This window comes from Callorhinus ursinus, unplaced genomic scaffold, assembly GCF_003265705.2.
Source record: "Callorhinus ursinus isolate GAN/ISIS: 27379988/994484 unplaced genomic scaffold, GSC_fseal_2.0 scaffold25, whole genome shotgun sequence".
Taxonomy (NCBI): domain Eukaryota; kingdom Metazoa; phylum Chordata; class Mammalia; order Carnivora; family Otariidae; genus Callorhinus; species Callorhinus ursinus.
Window position 1 is genome coordinate 16,335,159 of NW_027397087.1, and position 16,799 is coordinate 16,351,957.

The 16,799-nt window shown below is 38.0% G+C and overlaps 1 protein-coding gene across 5 annotated transcripts in view; it reads right to left on the bottom strand.

The window, feature by feature from the left end:
- The window catches only part of ATP8B4 (ATPase phospholipid transporting 8B4 (putative)), a 303,343-nt gene that overhangs the window by 177,981 nt on the left and 108,563 nt on the right, over nucleotides 1-16,799 (bottom strand). For 4 of the 5 annotated variants that reach the window (XM_025883645.2, XM_025883642.2, XM_025883643.1 and 1 more), the window contains exons 4-6: nucleotides 15,910-16,023; nucleotides 8,166-8,264; nucleotides 2,669-2,730 (exon numbers count right to left, since the gene is read on the bottom strand). In XM_025883645.2, the coding sequence (XP_025739430.1) occupies nucleotides 2,669-2,730; nucleotides 8,166-8,264; nucleotides 15,910-16,023 (275 nt within the window). The remainder of the gene's footprint in view (nucleotides 1-2,668; nucleotides 2,731-8,165; nucleotides 8,265-15,909; nucleotides 16,024-16,799) is intronic. The other variant, XM_025883647.2, reaches the window with a different exon arrangement.

Below are 16,799 nucleotides of genomic sequence, written 5' to 3' on the forward strand. Positions count from 1 at the left end.
TCTAATCTCAAGGAGTGCTAGAGAGTACAAATTAACCTCAGAGCTTGCTCAACTTGAGGCAGGGGCACTGCTCTTTCATACTCTTGCACCCATCAGTCATTGGCTCCAGTAACTCAAGGGCAGTGCTCTGAAGAAAACAGCAGGGGCAAGCACTTATAAGCAATGCACACAGAAGCTGGGGATGAGCACAGAAGATGGTGGGGATCTAGGCAGAGCCCCAACAATATCCTCTACAACCACCAGCTCTAAGGAAGGACTCCAAGCTCCCTGGGATATCTTAGATCTGAGCCCATTTGATCTCTCCAATTTTTCAAAAATCTAAATAGTAGAAAGCCATCTCCACAGCCTGAGTACATTGTACAAAGACCACCACCCCAGCCATTGGAATTGGCCAGTGATGGAACTCAGCAAAATCAGACACATCAAAGTCCTCTGGAAGAGTGTTCTTTCAACAAGGATACTTGTTACTGCTCAGTTTGCAAATTAAATAGGCACAGTGCTAGGCTCAAGGGACACAGATGAGATCAAGAGATGACCCCTGCCCTAGAGGAGCTCACAGCAATGGGCAATCTTATAAATGGAAAGTCTTGCCTGATTTCTTACCGAATCCTAAAGAATGCTCCATACTCAATGATATGTGCTTCTCCCTTCAACTTTATAGGATCAGCAACAATACATATCAAAACATCACATCATATTGAATTACAAAGAGATGCTACTTCATAAGGAATCAATGGAAAGCTAAATGAAACCACGAGAAAGTAACACTAATACTGCTTCTAACAATAATGATAATGATAGCTAGCATGTGTGGGAGGCATACAATCATCAAGTTTCTGAATGTGTAAGTTCCTGGATTAATCCCTTGGCCTCCAGGTAGAGGCCCCAATATCTATCACTGCCCAGGTATTGCCACAAGATTTAACTGATAAACAGGGGAAGGGAGGGAAAACTGAATGGGAAGAAATCAGAGAGGGAGACAAACCATGAGAGATTCTGGACTCCAGGAAACAAACTGAGGGTTACAGAATGGAGGGGGTGGGGAGATAGGTGACCAGATGATGGGTATTAAGGAGAGCACATGTTGGGATGAGCACTGGGTGTTATCCGCAACTAATGAATTGTTGAACACTACAACAAAAACTTACGATGTACTATATGTTGGCTAATTGAACATAATGGAAAAAATATTTAACTGGAAATTTGAGGGAAATTAAAAGATATGCTAGAGCTGTTACTTCAAACTCACTATGTAATTGTACATATTTTAAACGTACTTTATATGAGATGATACTTCAGAGGAATAAGATTTATTATCAAATGTTCCTTGAGGAATTAGTCATATCATATTCATGGCAGATCTAATACACAGTCAGAACTGCAAGACTTGAGAAAGTCCAGGTATGCAACAGTATAGCTCAAAGCAACACACCACATTAGCTTACAAAGTTTCACCACCTCTTAAGAACTTGCTCCAGACCACAGAATTATTTGGGATCAAGACTAAACTCATACTTAAAGTCCCTCTGAGTGCAAAATCCATGCTTTTAAACACCATACTATAGTGGCAACGATTAAAAACCTGCTAACATTGGAAATGAACCACATGGTTCCAGGCATCTTTATGGCTTATCCATGTCACACCGGAATCACACTTTCAGAGGCTCTGTCTCTACCACTATAGTTTTAAAGTATGATCATTTTCCTTCATTGTGCATTTAACACTATTTTCTAAAACAAGCAAATACAGAAAAACTATGTATTCATTCTGTTATTAGTGATCAGTCAACATTTGAGTTATGGAAAGAGATTAATTACTTCAATCCTACCAATTACTGTCTAGATTACACCTAGTCCCTCTTAATATCTTTATCATTTCTTGGAATTTCATTTTATGAGATTCATTTTATTAATTCATTTTATGATATTCATCTTATGATATTCCCTTTAAAAATTATATTCTTCACAGTATCCAAATGATTGAAAATCATCGGCAAATGGGATTGACTGCCAGAATGTAAATTTACTTTGTCATATGTTATTATTAGCAGAAAAGGACAAAGAGTAAGAAACAATGGAATGAAGTTTTGAAATATATTTTTGCTAAGTTTTCTGGAGGTGTTTCTGCTGTTATTAGTGTATAAATACATGTTTTAAAGCATTTTAAATTCAAGAATCATTTCCATTAATATTTATCAACTTAAAAGCAATGAAAATTTGTGTTATGGTGGATAATCCATTCTAAATTCAACTATCAAGTAAATGCAAGATTCTTATCACTATCACTTGATACAGTAATGTGTTCAAGTCTGTCTAGCAATATTTCCCAGAAATTAACTAATTGAATAAACATTTATGAAACATTGACTACATACAAGACATAGCATAGGTGCCAATTTTAAGCAATATTAGATCTAAAAATGAAGTGATACAGCATGTCTGTGTTCCACAGAACAAACTCCATAGGGATTTGAAGTCAAATGGGCAGCACAGCATTGGTTGAACATTTAAAAAAGCCCTGAAGATGAAATGGACTTTTGTTGTAGTTTTTAATAAATTGAAAGGGAAAAGTAACATACACTTAATTAAAAGAGAAAGCCACCAACTTCCAAGGCCTGTTTTGTGGTCCCAGAAATCTTAAAAATAACCCAAAGAATTTATTTCTTACTTGCTGTCGATGAGCACTTCAGATAGCCGATTATTCACTTGATTATCACTCTTATGGCGAAACTGGAAGTCAAGATGTTTGTGAAAAAAAAAACATATTAAATCATACTTTGTCAGCACAAATAGGGACACTAAAAATACTTTGAGTTCATCTGTTTGGACAATATCACCATCAATCCAAAATTAGTAGAGTTTATGCTTACCTTGAACCCAGCTCCATGTGTTCTCAATCTGAATCAGTACCCTTCTCCCTAACCCTTCTCTGGGTGTCACCAATGGAACAAGTCGAGCCACATGCTCTTCTAATTCCCACACATTTTTAGGTGCTTCTAAGAAGTCAATATGCTCTTTACCCTGCCACACAGTTCCAGAGAAAACTATATTTTGAGATCTTCAACAAGGAAAGGAGGCTTCCATTTCTCTCACATATGTCCTCAATACTTCACTGGAACATCAGTCATTCTTTTTTATGGATTTCTTTGAAGCCAAGAAATTACTTGTAATAACATGTATTTTTATTCTCCAGAAATTCTAATTGTTAACAGTAATCTTATGAAACACAGAGCATTTAAAACAAAACTCAAAATACAATACTAAACCACATTTGGTATGGATTTGTTTATTTATGCCCAAGTGATACTATTTCTTATTGTAAATTCCAGTAATGTAAACATCTTATACTGCTTAGAAGAATCCAAGTACTGTGAGCACTATACTAAACTCATAAATTCATAGCCATTCAGATAAGACTATCATCAAAATTAGTGCTTTTCCATTTAAAAAATTCAAAATATCAATATCACAATATATAAGATGCCTCAACGATTCCTTTTCTTTTCCAATATCCTTCCCAAACCTATCCCAATCTCTCTATTATGCTATGCCCAGTGCATGCAATTATCCTGACTGCCAGGTATAAGTTAATGGATATTATCAGGAAAAATACAACACTTAGCATTTGCTAACATGAAAACATTTATGGTATCAGTAGAGGACTAAATTAAGTCAGCCCATCATTGGCATGCAAACTTCTCCTTCCCAAGAGAACAACAGAAATATTATTTTGTCTGAGTGTAGCTTTGATGAGGGTGTTGGATATTCTGTGTTTACTCCTCTATATCTACTTCCCATCTTCTCCACTCTACCCTTGTTATGGGAAGCTGACCTATAAGGTCCTTACTCTCTGGCTCCTGGTTTGCTCTGGCCAATAGGTGGTTGTGGCAGAAGATCAGAGTAGCCAGAGGAGAGTGAAATGGGTTATTTTCCCCCTCTGGCTTCCTTCAAGCTAAGTTAGCTTGAAGGCAGCCCCAGGTGTCATGAGAAGAAGTCAGATACAGGTGACTGCTTCCTCCCTTTGCCCCTTCAGACAGAGAAGTAGTGTGGCCATCTGTGTTGCTAAACTATGTGCTTTTCTTTGACAACTTTTCTTTTGCCCTTTTGTAAATAGTGCATTCATTATTAATCTTTCTTCAACCCTACTCATCTCAGGGTGACATCTCTCTCCTGCCAAGACCCTGACTGATAAATATATCTGGTTATTGAACCCATACACATTATCACAAAAATAAAAGCATATTCAAGAATTAACTGCAGTAGAGACAAAAAGGAGACTTAGTATTTAGTCACATCTGTATCTAACCAGAAAATAATCCCCTAAATTGACTGGTTGGGAATCACAGAAAAGGACCTATCAGTTCACTCCCTGAAAGCTGAGCCATTTATTCTCTGGGCCTCAAAATAAACCACTTTCACTTCAGCTCAGGTTCTGCCAAGAAGTGCTGGTATTGGAACGGAATGTAGTGGGAGTGGAAATGGTAGTCTCATGCCCAGGCTGACTCTTCTTGACAGTTTCTACTCTAGAAACAGATATGAAGGCTTAGAGAGGAACTACCCAGGACAGGAAGGGAGCAGAGGACTAGCATTGACTGTACACCAGACAGGCTCTGGGCAAAATGCTTTACACGTAACATCCCATTTTGTCCTCCCAACAGTTGGGGTGTCATTCGCTACATGATACAGACAAGGAAGGGTTCAGAGAAGTGGTTTCACTCATATCATACTGTTAGAACATAGTAGGGTAAGGTGTCTCTCTTCAAAGCCCATGTTCTTTCTATTCTACCATTTTACTCTACTATGAAGTGTAACTATAACAAATAAGACATAAAAGCCAATAAGTAGAAACTCGAGCATCTAAATAAGTACTATTTCCCTGAAAGATCAGATATTGTGGAAAAGACACACATTTACTCCAAAGTTGTCATTATGGAAATCAGTGTTAAAATTTCTTCTCCTAGAATTACTTGGAGCATTCTCTGGACTATTCTCTTATTCTTTGAAGATGGAGCTATTTACCCTTAGAAAAGACATGAAGGGATGTCTTATGTTTGGAAGTATACAAAAGCTTCTCTTAGAAAGCAGGTAGGGTAGGGCGCCTGGGTGGCTCAGATGGTTAAGCGTCTGCCTTCAGCTCAGGTCATGATCCCAGGGTCCTGGGATTGAGCCCCACATCGGGCTCCCTGCTGAGCAGGGAGCCTGCTTCTCCCTCTCTCTCTGCCTGCTGCTCCTCCTACTTGTGCTCTCTCTCTCTCTCTCTGTCAAATAAATAAAATCTTTAAAAAGAAAATAAAGCAGGTAGGGTAAATAGGTTTTTTAGGGGCTAGGAAATGGCATTTGTTTCCAAAGCTGGGTGAACACAAAATTACAAGATTGGCTTTCTTCTGTACCTTGTACACTGACCATGAAGGCAATTCTATATGAGGAGATCCAAAGTACTGTGAACAATGGCAATCTCACAGGAACAAATAAATTCCAAGCAGACCACTTTTAAGTGACATGATTCATTATTATGAACAGGTCCTGTGTGTTAGTTAAAAATCCTGCCTCAAAGGTTATAGTCACAATATGAACCATGAAATACATGGGGCACTTCATTAAAAATGAAGAGAGTCATATCCTATGTATCCTACAGAAACATGATATATGAAGACAAACACGTTATATACATGGATAATTTTCAAATGAGTCATATCAAACTGTTGATTTATCAAAAAATTATACATAAGATCTGAAGGAGTACATGCACCCCGATGTTTATAGTAGCAATGTCCACAATAGCCAAACTATGGAAAGAGCCAAGATGTCCACTGACAGATGAATGGATAAAGAAGATGTGGTATATATATAGATAATGGAATATTATGTGGCCATCAAAAGGAATGAGATCTTGCCATTTGCAACAACATGGATGGAACTGGAGGGTATTATGCTGAGCGAAATAAGTCAATCAGAGAAAGACATGTATCAAAAGATCTCCCTGATATGAGGAATTCTTAATCCTAGGAAACAAACTGAGATTTGCTGGAGTGGTGGGGGGTGGGAGGGATGGGGTGGCTGGGGGATAGACACTGGGGAGGGTATGTACTATGGTGAGTGCTGTGAATTGTGTAAGACTGTTGAATCATAGACGTGTACCTCTGAAACAAATACATTACATGTTAAAAAAAAAAAAAGAAGATAGTAGGAATGGTAAAATGAAGGGGGGGCAATTCAGAGGGGGAGATGAACCATGAGAGACTATGGACTCTGAGAAACAAATGGAGGGTTCTAGAGGGGAGGGGGCTGGGGGATGGGTTAGCCTGGTGATGGGTATTAAGGAGGGCATGTACTGAATGGAGCACTGGGTGTTACACGCAAACAATGAATCATGGAACAGTACATCAAAAACTAATGATGTAATGTGTGGCGATTAACATAACATAATAAAAAAAAGATTAAAAAAACTGAGGATGTAATGTATGGTTATTAACATAATAAAATTTTTTAAAAATTATACATAAAACAACTATGAGGAAGGATTATATGAACCAACTTGATAAGCACAAATCTCCCCATCTCACTTTCCCATACTCAACCACTCTCAGTAGGGCTGGGTTCCCATATCCTTCATGAAGTCTTCCCTAATCCCTAATTCACACTCCACCTCCACTACCAACTAGCCTTTGAAGGGCATCTTCCTCCCACAAAGAACCAAGGTGCTTTGTTCTTTTTATTATGATTCCTAGCTTTTTTATGTCATATCATTATTATTTGTGTACATGTCTCATTTTCCCTTGCTGGATTTTAAGCTTTTTTTAACCTCAGGTTGGGTGTTGCTTTTTATTTTTTGTGGGGTTTTTTTGTTTGTTTTTTGGTTTTTTGGGGTTTTTTTGCATCCCCCATATAGCTTAGCACAGAGGGGTGTGAATAAAGGCCAGTGTTCCAAAGCCAAACCAACTCAGGTAGACTGTAAGTTAAACCCTAGAACAACCACTGTATATATGCCTACAAAGCCAATAATAAAGAAGGAATCACAAATATACTCAGTCTAAAAGAAGAAAAATGGAAGAAAGAACCAATGAGGCATACAGAAAGCAGTAACAAGATGATAGATTTAAACCTAATCATAATGACATTCACATTAAATGTAAATGGGTTAAACATTCCAATTAAGAGATTTTCAGATTGTATAAACAATCATTACCTAGTTATATGCTATCTACAAGACACCCACTTTAAAGACATAGATAAGTTAAAAAAAGACAACAGGAAATATGGGTATGAGTTCACAGGAGAAGCTTAGGTTAGGAATATAAATATATAAGTCACTGGCATATAGACAGTTATTGAGGCTAGGGCACATGCAGTCACTCAGAGTGAGAATATAACCTTTCTAAATTTGGAATGTTTGGGGGTGCCTGGGTGGCTCAGTCCATTAAGCGTCTGCCTTCGGCTCAGGCCATGATCCTGGAATCCCAGAATGGAGCCCCACGTCTGGCTCCCTGCTCAGTGGGGAGTAAGCATCTCCCTTGCCCTCTGCCCCTCCCTCTGCTCCTTCTCTCTCTGTCTCTCTCACTCATTCTCTCAAATAAATAATTTTTAAAAAATAAATAAATTTAGAATGTTTGGTTTGTGCAAGACTGTGTTTTAAATCTTTGCATTTTAATGACCTCCCTTGGTTTATGCAGACTTCAAAATTATTGTTTTATACTTCACTTATTTACATTAGTTGCCTGACTTTTGAAGTGATTTGATTTTGCAACTCCTGGTATAATGAGCATAGGATGTGAGAGTACCTAATATCTACCAATTCCCAAAACTTAGAGAAACACATAGGATATAGGAAAAATAATACTTCCCTGGGTAGAAGTAAGTTTGTGTTCTAATTCTGCTCTCACCACTAATTGGTTGTATGATCATTAGCAAATCACTAGTTCTTTAGAGACCTTGGTTTCCTCATCCATAAAATGAAGGAGTAAGTCTAATTATTCAAGCCCTCTTGCCTTTAACATAAACAGGCTCTGGTTCTATGGCATCTGTATTGGTCACTAAACAAATAGCAAAAGAGTTTTATATAATACTGACCAAAAGAGTTCCATTCAAAAATTCCAAATGGATCCCAATTTTTTGAGAGGTCATAATTGAAATCAAAGCCTCAAAAATGCTCAAAAGCAAATACTCACAAAGTCATCTGTGGCATCTTTGACAGCGGTCATAGTTATCACCAGGACCAAAGGCACAATGGTGGTAAACCAGGTCAAGGAGGAGATTTCTGGAATCAGCTAAAACAAACATTTCAAATAGTTTAGGGCTTTTAAGTTAGGAAATACATCTTCCAAATTTTGTCATTATATACCACTCAGAGAAAGCCATGGAATTATATTCAGTTACTGGTACAAATGCAGAATAACTTTCAATAATTAAGTATTTGCATTCACTTATAAGACACATAGAAGTATCATATAACCAATTCTCAGGCTATATGACACACAAAAAAATTTTATACCAACTTGAGAAGTAAGCTTCTTGAAATCTTTCAGATAATCTTTCCCCAGAATGATACATGTCACTTGTCTCTTCTCTGCTTCTCATCTCAACTTTTAACAATTTTACTAACTTCTCACCAATTCCAAAAGAGATTCTTTGAGCATCTACTTTGCACCAAATACTGTGCCAAGTACTTCCCATATATTATGTCATTTGACCCTCAGAAAGTTCATTGAGTTAGATTCTGTACCAGAGTTGTTTTGCACACACACATAGGATTTGTATTCCACGTAAATAACACCCCCAGTGCACAACATAGAATACATTGTGAATAGTGCCCTGGAGTCAGGAAATGCTGCAGCCCTAGGTAGCATTTCCCCATTTGTAAATAAGTAACTGAAAGGTCACTGTGCTGGGTCAAGAACATACACTGCTAAAATCTGAACCTAGATATATTTGACTCCAAAATCACCCCCATGAGAGAGACATGACAGTTGAGAGGATTCTCTTAGAAATGTGGTTTTCTTTTTTTTTATGCTTTATTGGGTTTTTTGTGTGTGTGCATGTTTTTTAACTTTATTTTATTTTATTATGTTATGTTAGCCACCATACATCATTAGTTTTTGATGTAGTGTTCCATGATTCATTGTTTGCATATAACACCCAGTGCTTGCTCCATGCAGTACGTGCCCTCACCCATCACCGAGATGACCCATCCTCCCACCCCCTCCCCTCTAAAACCCTCAGTTTGTTTCTCAGAGTCCACAGTCTCTCATGGTTCGTCTCTCCCTCCATATCCCCCCCCTTCATTGTTCCCTTCCTTCTCCTAATGTCCTCCCTGCTATTCCTCATGTTCCACAAATAAGTGAAACCATATGATAATGGACTTTCTCTGCTTGACTTATTTCACTGAGCATAATCTCCTCCAGTCCCATCCAGGTTGATGTAAAAGTTAGGTATTTATCCTTTCTGATGGCTGAGTAATATTCCATCGTATAGATGGACCACATCTTCTTTATCCATTCATCTGCTGAAGGGCATCTCGGCTCTTTCCACAGTTTGGCTATTGTGGACACTGCTGCTATGAACATCAGGGTGCATATGGCCCTTCTTTTCACTACATCTGTGTCTTTGGGGTGAACACCCAGTAGTGCAATTGCTGGGTCATAAGGTAGCTCTGTTTTTAATTTTTTGAGTCACTTCCACACTGTTTTGCAAAGTGGCTGTACCAACTTGCATTCCCACCAACAGTATAAGAGGGTTCCCCTTTCTCTACAACCTCTCCAACATTTGTTGTTTCTTGCCTTGTCAATTTTTGCCATTCTAACTGGTGTAAGGTGGTATCTCAATATGGATTCCCTGGGGAATTCTACCAAACATTCAAAGAAGAAATAATACCTATTCTCCTGAAGCTGTTTCCAAAAACAAAAACAGAAGGAAAGCTTCCAGACTCATTCTATGAGGCCAGCATTACCTTAATCCCTAAACCAGGCAAAGACCCCATCAAAAAGGAGAATTTCAGACTGATATCCCTGATGAATATGGATTCCAAAATCCTCAACAAAATCCTAGCTAATAGGATCCAACAATACATTAAAAGGATCATGCACCACGACCAAGTGGGATTTATCTCCGGGATGCAAGGGTGGTTCAACATTTGCAAATCAATCAATGTGACAGAACACATTAATAAGAGAGAGGAGAACCATATGGTCTTCTCAATTGATGCAGAAAAAGCATTTGACAAAATACAGCATCCTTTCCTGATTAAAACTCTTCAGAGTATAGGGATAGAGGGAACATTCCTCAAGTTCATAAAATCCATCTATGAAAAACCCACAGCGAGTATCATCCTCAATGGGGAAAAGATGACAGCCTTTCCCTTAAGATCAGGAACACGTCAAGGATGCCCACTCTTGCCACTATTGTTCAACATAGTACTAGAAGTCCTAGCAACAGCAAACAGACAACAAAAAGAAATAAAAAGTATTCAAACTGGCAAAGAGGAAGTCAAACTATCTCTCTTTGTAGATGACAAGATACTTTATGTGGAAAATCCAAAAGACTCCACCCCCAAATTACTAGAACTCATACAGCAATTCAGTAATGTGGCAGGATACAAAAATCAATGCACAGAAATCAGTGGCTTTCTTATACACCAACAATAAGACAGAAGAAAGAGAAATTAAGGATTCGATCCCATTTACAATTGCACCCAAAACCGTAAGTACCTAGGAATAAATCTAACCAAAGAGGCAAAGAATCTGTGCTCGGAAAACTATAGAATATTCATGAAAGAAATTGAGGAAGACACAAAGATATGGAAAAATGTTCCATGCTCATGGATTGGAAGAACAAATATTTTGAAAATGTCAATGCTATCTAGAGCAACCTACACATTTAATGCAATCCCTATCAAAATACCATCCACTTTTTTCAAAGAAATGGAACAAATAATCCTAAAATTTGTATGGAACCAGAAAAGACCCCGAATAGCCAGAGGAATGTTGAAAAAGAAAAGCAAAGCTGGCGGCATCACAATTTTAGACTTCAAGCTCTATTACAAAGCTGTCATCATCAAGACAGTATGGTACTGGCACAAAAACAGACACAAAGATCAATGAAACAGAACAGAGAGCCCAGAAATGGACCCTCAACTCTATGGTCAACTAATCTTTGACAAAGCAGGAAAGCCACATGCAGCAGAATGAAACTGGACCATTTCCTTACACCACACACAAAAATAGACTCCAAATGGATGAAAGACCTAAATGTGAGACAGGAATCCATCAAAACCCTAAAGGAGAACTCAGGCAGCAACCTCTTCGACCTCAGCTGCAGCAACTTCTTCCTAGAAACATCTCCAAAGGCAAGGAAAGCAAGGGCAAAAATGTACTGGGACTTCATCAAGATAAAAAGCTTTTGCAAAGGAAACAGTCAAAAAAAAAACAAAAGACAACAGACAGAATGCGAGAAGATATTGGCAAATGACATATCAGATAAAGCACTAGTATCCACAATCTATAAAGAACTTCTCAAACTCAACACCCAAAGAACAAATGATCTAATCAAGAAATGGGCAGAAGACATCAAAAGACATTTTTCCTAAGAAGACATCCAAATGGCCAACATACACATGAAAAAGTGCTGACATCGCTCAACATCGGGGAAATCCAAATCAAAACCTCAGTGAGATACCACCTCACACCAGTCAGAATGGCTAAAATTAACAAGTCAGGAAACGACAGATGTTGGTGAGGATGCGGAGAAAGGGAAACCCTCCTATACTTTTGGTGGGAATGCAATCTGGTGCAGCCACTCTGGAAAACAGTATGGAGGTTCCTCAAAAAGTTGAAAATAGAGCTACCCTAAAACCCAGGAACTGCACTCCTGGGTATTTACCCCAAAGGTACAAATGTAGTGATCCAAAGGGGTACATGCACCCCAATGTTTATAGCAGCAATGTCCACAATAGCCAAACTATGGAAAGAGCCAAGATGTCCATCAACAGATGAATGGATAAAGAAGATGTGGTATATGTATATACATACACACACACACACACACACACACACACACACACACACACACACACAATGGAATATAATGCAGCCAACAAAAAAAATGAAATCTTGCCATTTGCAATGACATGGATGGAACCAGAGGGTATTATGCTAAGTGAAATAAGTCAGTCAGAGAAAGACAATTATCATATAATCTCCCTGATATGAGGAATTTGAGAAACAAGACAGAGTATCACAGGGGAAGGGAGGAAAAAAATGAAACAAGATGAAACCAGAGAGGGAGACAAATCATAAGAGACTCTTAATCTCAGGAAACAAACTGGTGGTTGCTGGAGTGGTCAGGGGTGGGAGGGATGGGGGGCTGGGTGACAGACATTGGGGAGGTTATGTGCTATGGTGAGGGCTGTGAATTGTGTAAGACTGATGAATCACAGACTTGTACCTCTGAAACAAATAATACATTATATGATTAAAAAAAAAGAAGATAGTAGGAAGGGAAAAATGAAGGGGGGCAAATCGGAGGGGGAGACGAACTATGAGAGACTATGGACTCTGAGAAACAAACTGAGGGTTTTAGAGGGGAGGAGGTGGGGGATGGGTTAGCCTGGTGATGGGTATTAGGGAGGGCACATATTGAATGGAGCACTGGGTGTTACACACAAACAATGAATCATGGAACACTACATCAAAAACTAATGATATAATGAATGGTGACTAACATAATAAAATTAAATTTAAAAAAAAGAGGTCCTAGCAACAGCAATCAGACAACAAAAAGGAAAAATGGTATTCAAATTGGCAAATAAGTCAAACTCTCTCTCTTTGCAGATGACATGAAACTTTACGTGGAAAATCCAGAAGACTCCACCTCCAAATTACTAGAACTCATACAGCAATTCAGTAATGTGGCAGGATACAAAATCAATGCACAGAAATCATTTGCTTTCTTATACACTAACAATGCAACTGTAGAAAGAGAAATTAGAGAAACAATTCCATTTACAAAGCACCAAAAACCACAACCTCAGAATAAACCTAACCAAAGAGGTAAAGGATCTATACTCTAGGAACTACAGAACACTCATGAAAGAAATGGAAGATGACACAAAAAGATGGAAAAACATCCCATGTTCATGGATCAGAAGAATAAACACTGTTAAAATGTCTATGCTACCCAGAGCAATCTATACCTTCAGTGCCATCCCGATCAAAATTCCAATGACTGTTTCAAAACGCTGGAACAAACAATCCTAAAATTTGTATGGAATCAGAAAAGACCCCAAATTGCCAAGGAAATCTTGAAAAAGAAAAATAAAGCTGGGGGCATCACGTTGCCTGATTTCAAGCTATATTTCAAAGCAGTGATCACCAAGACAGCAGGGTACTGGCACAAAAACAGACATATAGACGAATGGAACAGAATACAGAGCCCAGATATGGACCCTCACACTCTATGGTCAAATAATCTTCAACAAAGCAGGAAAAAATACACAATGGAAAAAAGACGGTCTCTTCAATAAATGGTGCTGGGAAAATTGGACAGCCACACGCAGAAGAATGAAACTCGACCATTCTCTAACACCATACACAAAGATAAACTCAAAATGTAAGACCTCAATGTGAGACAGGAATCCATCAAAATCCTAGAGGAGAACATCAGCAATAACCTCTTTGACATCGGCCACAGCAACTTCTTTCAAGATACATCTCCAAAGGCTAGTGAAGCAAAAGTAAAAATGAACTTTTGGGACTTCATCAAGATAAAAAGCTTCTGCACAGCAAAGGAAACAGTCAACAAAACAAAGAGGCAACCCACAGAATGGGAGAAGATATTTGCAAATGACACTACAGACAAAACGCTGATTTCCAAGATCTGTAAAGAACTTCTCAAACTCAACAGCCAAAAAACAAATAATCAAGTCAAAAAATGGGCAGAAGACATGAACAGACATTTCTCCAAAGAAGACATACAAATGGCTAACAGATACATGAAAAAATGTTCATCATCATTAGCCATCAGGGAAATTCAAATCAAAACCACATTGAGAAAGGTGGTTTTCAAATGGGGTTCGATATGGAGCTGCTTCAGAGCCATCAGGTAGAAAAGAGTGAGGTGGATACAGTCAGCATGGAGATCAAGCCCCAACAAAAACAGCTCTAAACTAAATCAATCTTATAAAATAGCTTCCATATAACATTAAGAAAAAAATTCAAAAACCTCTGAGATACCAATTAAAACACTGGCCTGAGTGGCAAAAAAGCTAGATTCTAGTCCTAGTTCTATCATTGACTCATGGTAAAAGCTTTACACATTACTTAACCTTTCTGGGTTTCATTTCTTGATCAACAGAAGAAAGGAGACTGGACTAAACCATCCCAAAGGCTCCTTCCAGATATAAAATTCTGTGAGCAAGACCCTTTGACTATACACAGAAAGCCATCAGAGAAATGAGCTCAAAATTCTGGAATGACATAAAGAGTTATATAATGAAACCAAAAGTAAATTCATGGGGGGGGGGTTAAGAAATCTTGGATTTCAAAGTCTTTTCAATAAATTGTAAAGTATACATTAACTGTGAGGTTTCTGTTGTTGTTTTGTTTAGTTGTGCCTGTTCAGCGCCCATTTCTTCTCAAGTATACCTTAGGAAACTATCTCACCCCTTCTACTGTCAGTACATACAATGTTGGCAGACTCATTCTATTCTGGCTCCACATTTTGGCATGTCATCTAGGTCAAGACAACTGTTGCTGCAAATTTTTGAGCCACCAGGATTAGTTTATGGATAGTGATGTAACTCAGCATGGTCTGGTGAGAGCTAATTGCAAGATTGTCTTTAACCACCAAAAAAAAAAAAAAAAAAAAAGATTCATTCTCTTCCTCTCTCCTTCTCTCTCTCTCTTCAATGTTGGGACTGAAACCAGGAGAATAAAGGCCTAAAGCTCTCAGGGTCCACCAGGTAGAGAGGACCTGCCTGAGTAAGGCCAACATGGACAAAAGAGAAGCCACATCCTAATGAAATAGTTTGCCCATGAATCCAGTCATACATGAAATGAGATATATTCCTAAGTATATTTCCTTTTTGCCTAAACAAATTTAGGTTTCTGACACTTACAACCAAAAGATTCTTAATACAAATATTCAGTTAAATAAAAATAGTATTCACAGCTATTAGTCTGAACTGTGCATTATCTAACCCATGTTTTTACCTTCTAAAATTAACACAGAGCCCCGCACATTTTAAATGTACCTCTTTGGTCTGATTAAATTACTCTAAAATAAGTACTAGGTAAATAACCAGCTCTCATGAACTGTTTATGTATATTCTTTGATTTATGCATTTTATTTCCTAAAATATCAGTAAAAGCTGAAATTTCATCTAAGCTCCTATTTTAGTCAGACGGGAGAAAAAAGGAAGTTTATTAACTTCCAATTAACCACCAAAAACTGTAAAAAATAGCCACTCTACAGTGAAATAAGATATAGCATACACCATTTATTATATATATGAGATGCCATTGTTCTTAAAAGCAAATGAAATTTGCCCAATTAGGTTCCACTAACTACCGCTCTGCTAGACTGCCTCAACTCTGGCACACCCACACTGTGAATTCAAGAAGGAGATAAAGAAAGGAGGGAGGCTATGGACAGTAATTATTAGGCTCTGGTTTGGTTCAAATCAAGTGCATAGCTGCATTCTAAAATGACCTCAGTGTTTAAAATGATGAATGCACTAGTTTTTACCCATTCCTAACCCTCCCACATTTGTGAAAAGAAACAGCAAAAATAACATTCGAAATCTGATAAGAATGGCTTTACCTAATCATGAACATTTAGCTGAGTGAATTAGCTTACTTTTTCAAATTATATGAATACTTTTAACAAACAGATGATGAAGAAATACAACCTAAACATTACCTGTAAAATCAGAAGGAAAAGGAAATAGGCATTTGCCACTCTTTGGAACTGTTCAAATAAATTAATTGGCAAGAAGGTAAGAATGTTGTACTTGGATGTGTGGATACGATTATCCTGAAAAAGAAATAGCATCATGTTAGACTGGGGCAAGGCATTGCTCATTATCAGATAGTGCTAAAACTTACAAGGCTAAACATTAATTATGCCAGAACAAGACCGATTAACCAATTATCTAGAAAATTTTAAGTTCTCTTGGCCCAAGGTCTTTATTTTTCCCAAGATGACACTCTCCTGATATCGGTGAAATCACTAGCCAGTGCCAAAAATCATCCATGATTTAAAAATGTATCAAGTACAATACCTGCCCCTGAGATATTTTACTCTTATGCATTCATTCGTTTGGCAAATATTGCTTGAGCACCTACTGTATGCAGACACTGAGTTTATGCTGGGGCCCGTGAGGTTGGAAGAAACTTCAGGGATTATCTGGTCCACCTTCCCACCCTTTAGATAACTCTGGCAAAGGGATCCTAGGCCTGTCTTTGAAAGTCTTCTGTGATGGAAAACTGACCACCTCATGAAGCAGCCTATTTCTATTTCAGATTTGGAAATGCTAGAAAGGTCTATTATGAGAAACCCAAATCTGCCTCCCTGTAACTTTTTACCCCATGCCAAATTCCATCTCCATGGTCACCTACACCAAGTCTAAGCCCTTTATATGTTGGAAACCTTCAAATATTTGAAGACCACTCACAGGACTTCCCAAAATCTTCTCTACTCTGATTCAGGCCTTCTCAAACCCCTCAGCCATTCCATGACTTATTTAATAGACATCTCTTCCTGATCAGTTTCTTCTAGATTTATCCCAACCTCTCTGCATCTCTCTTAAA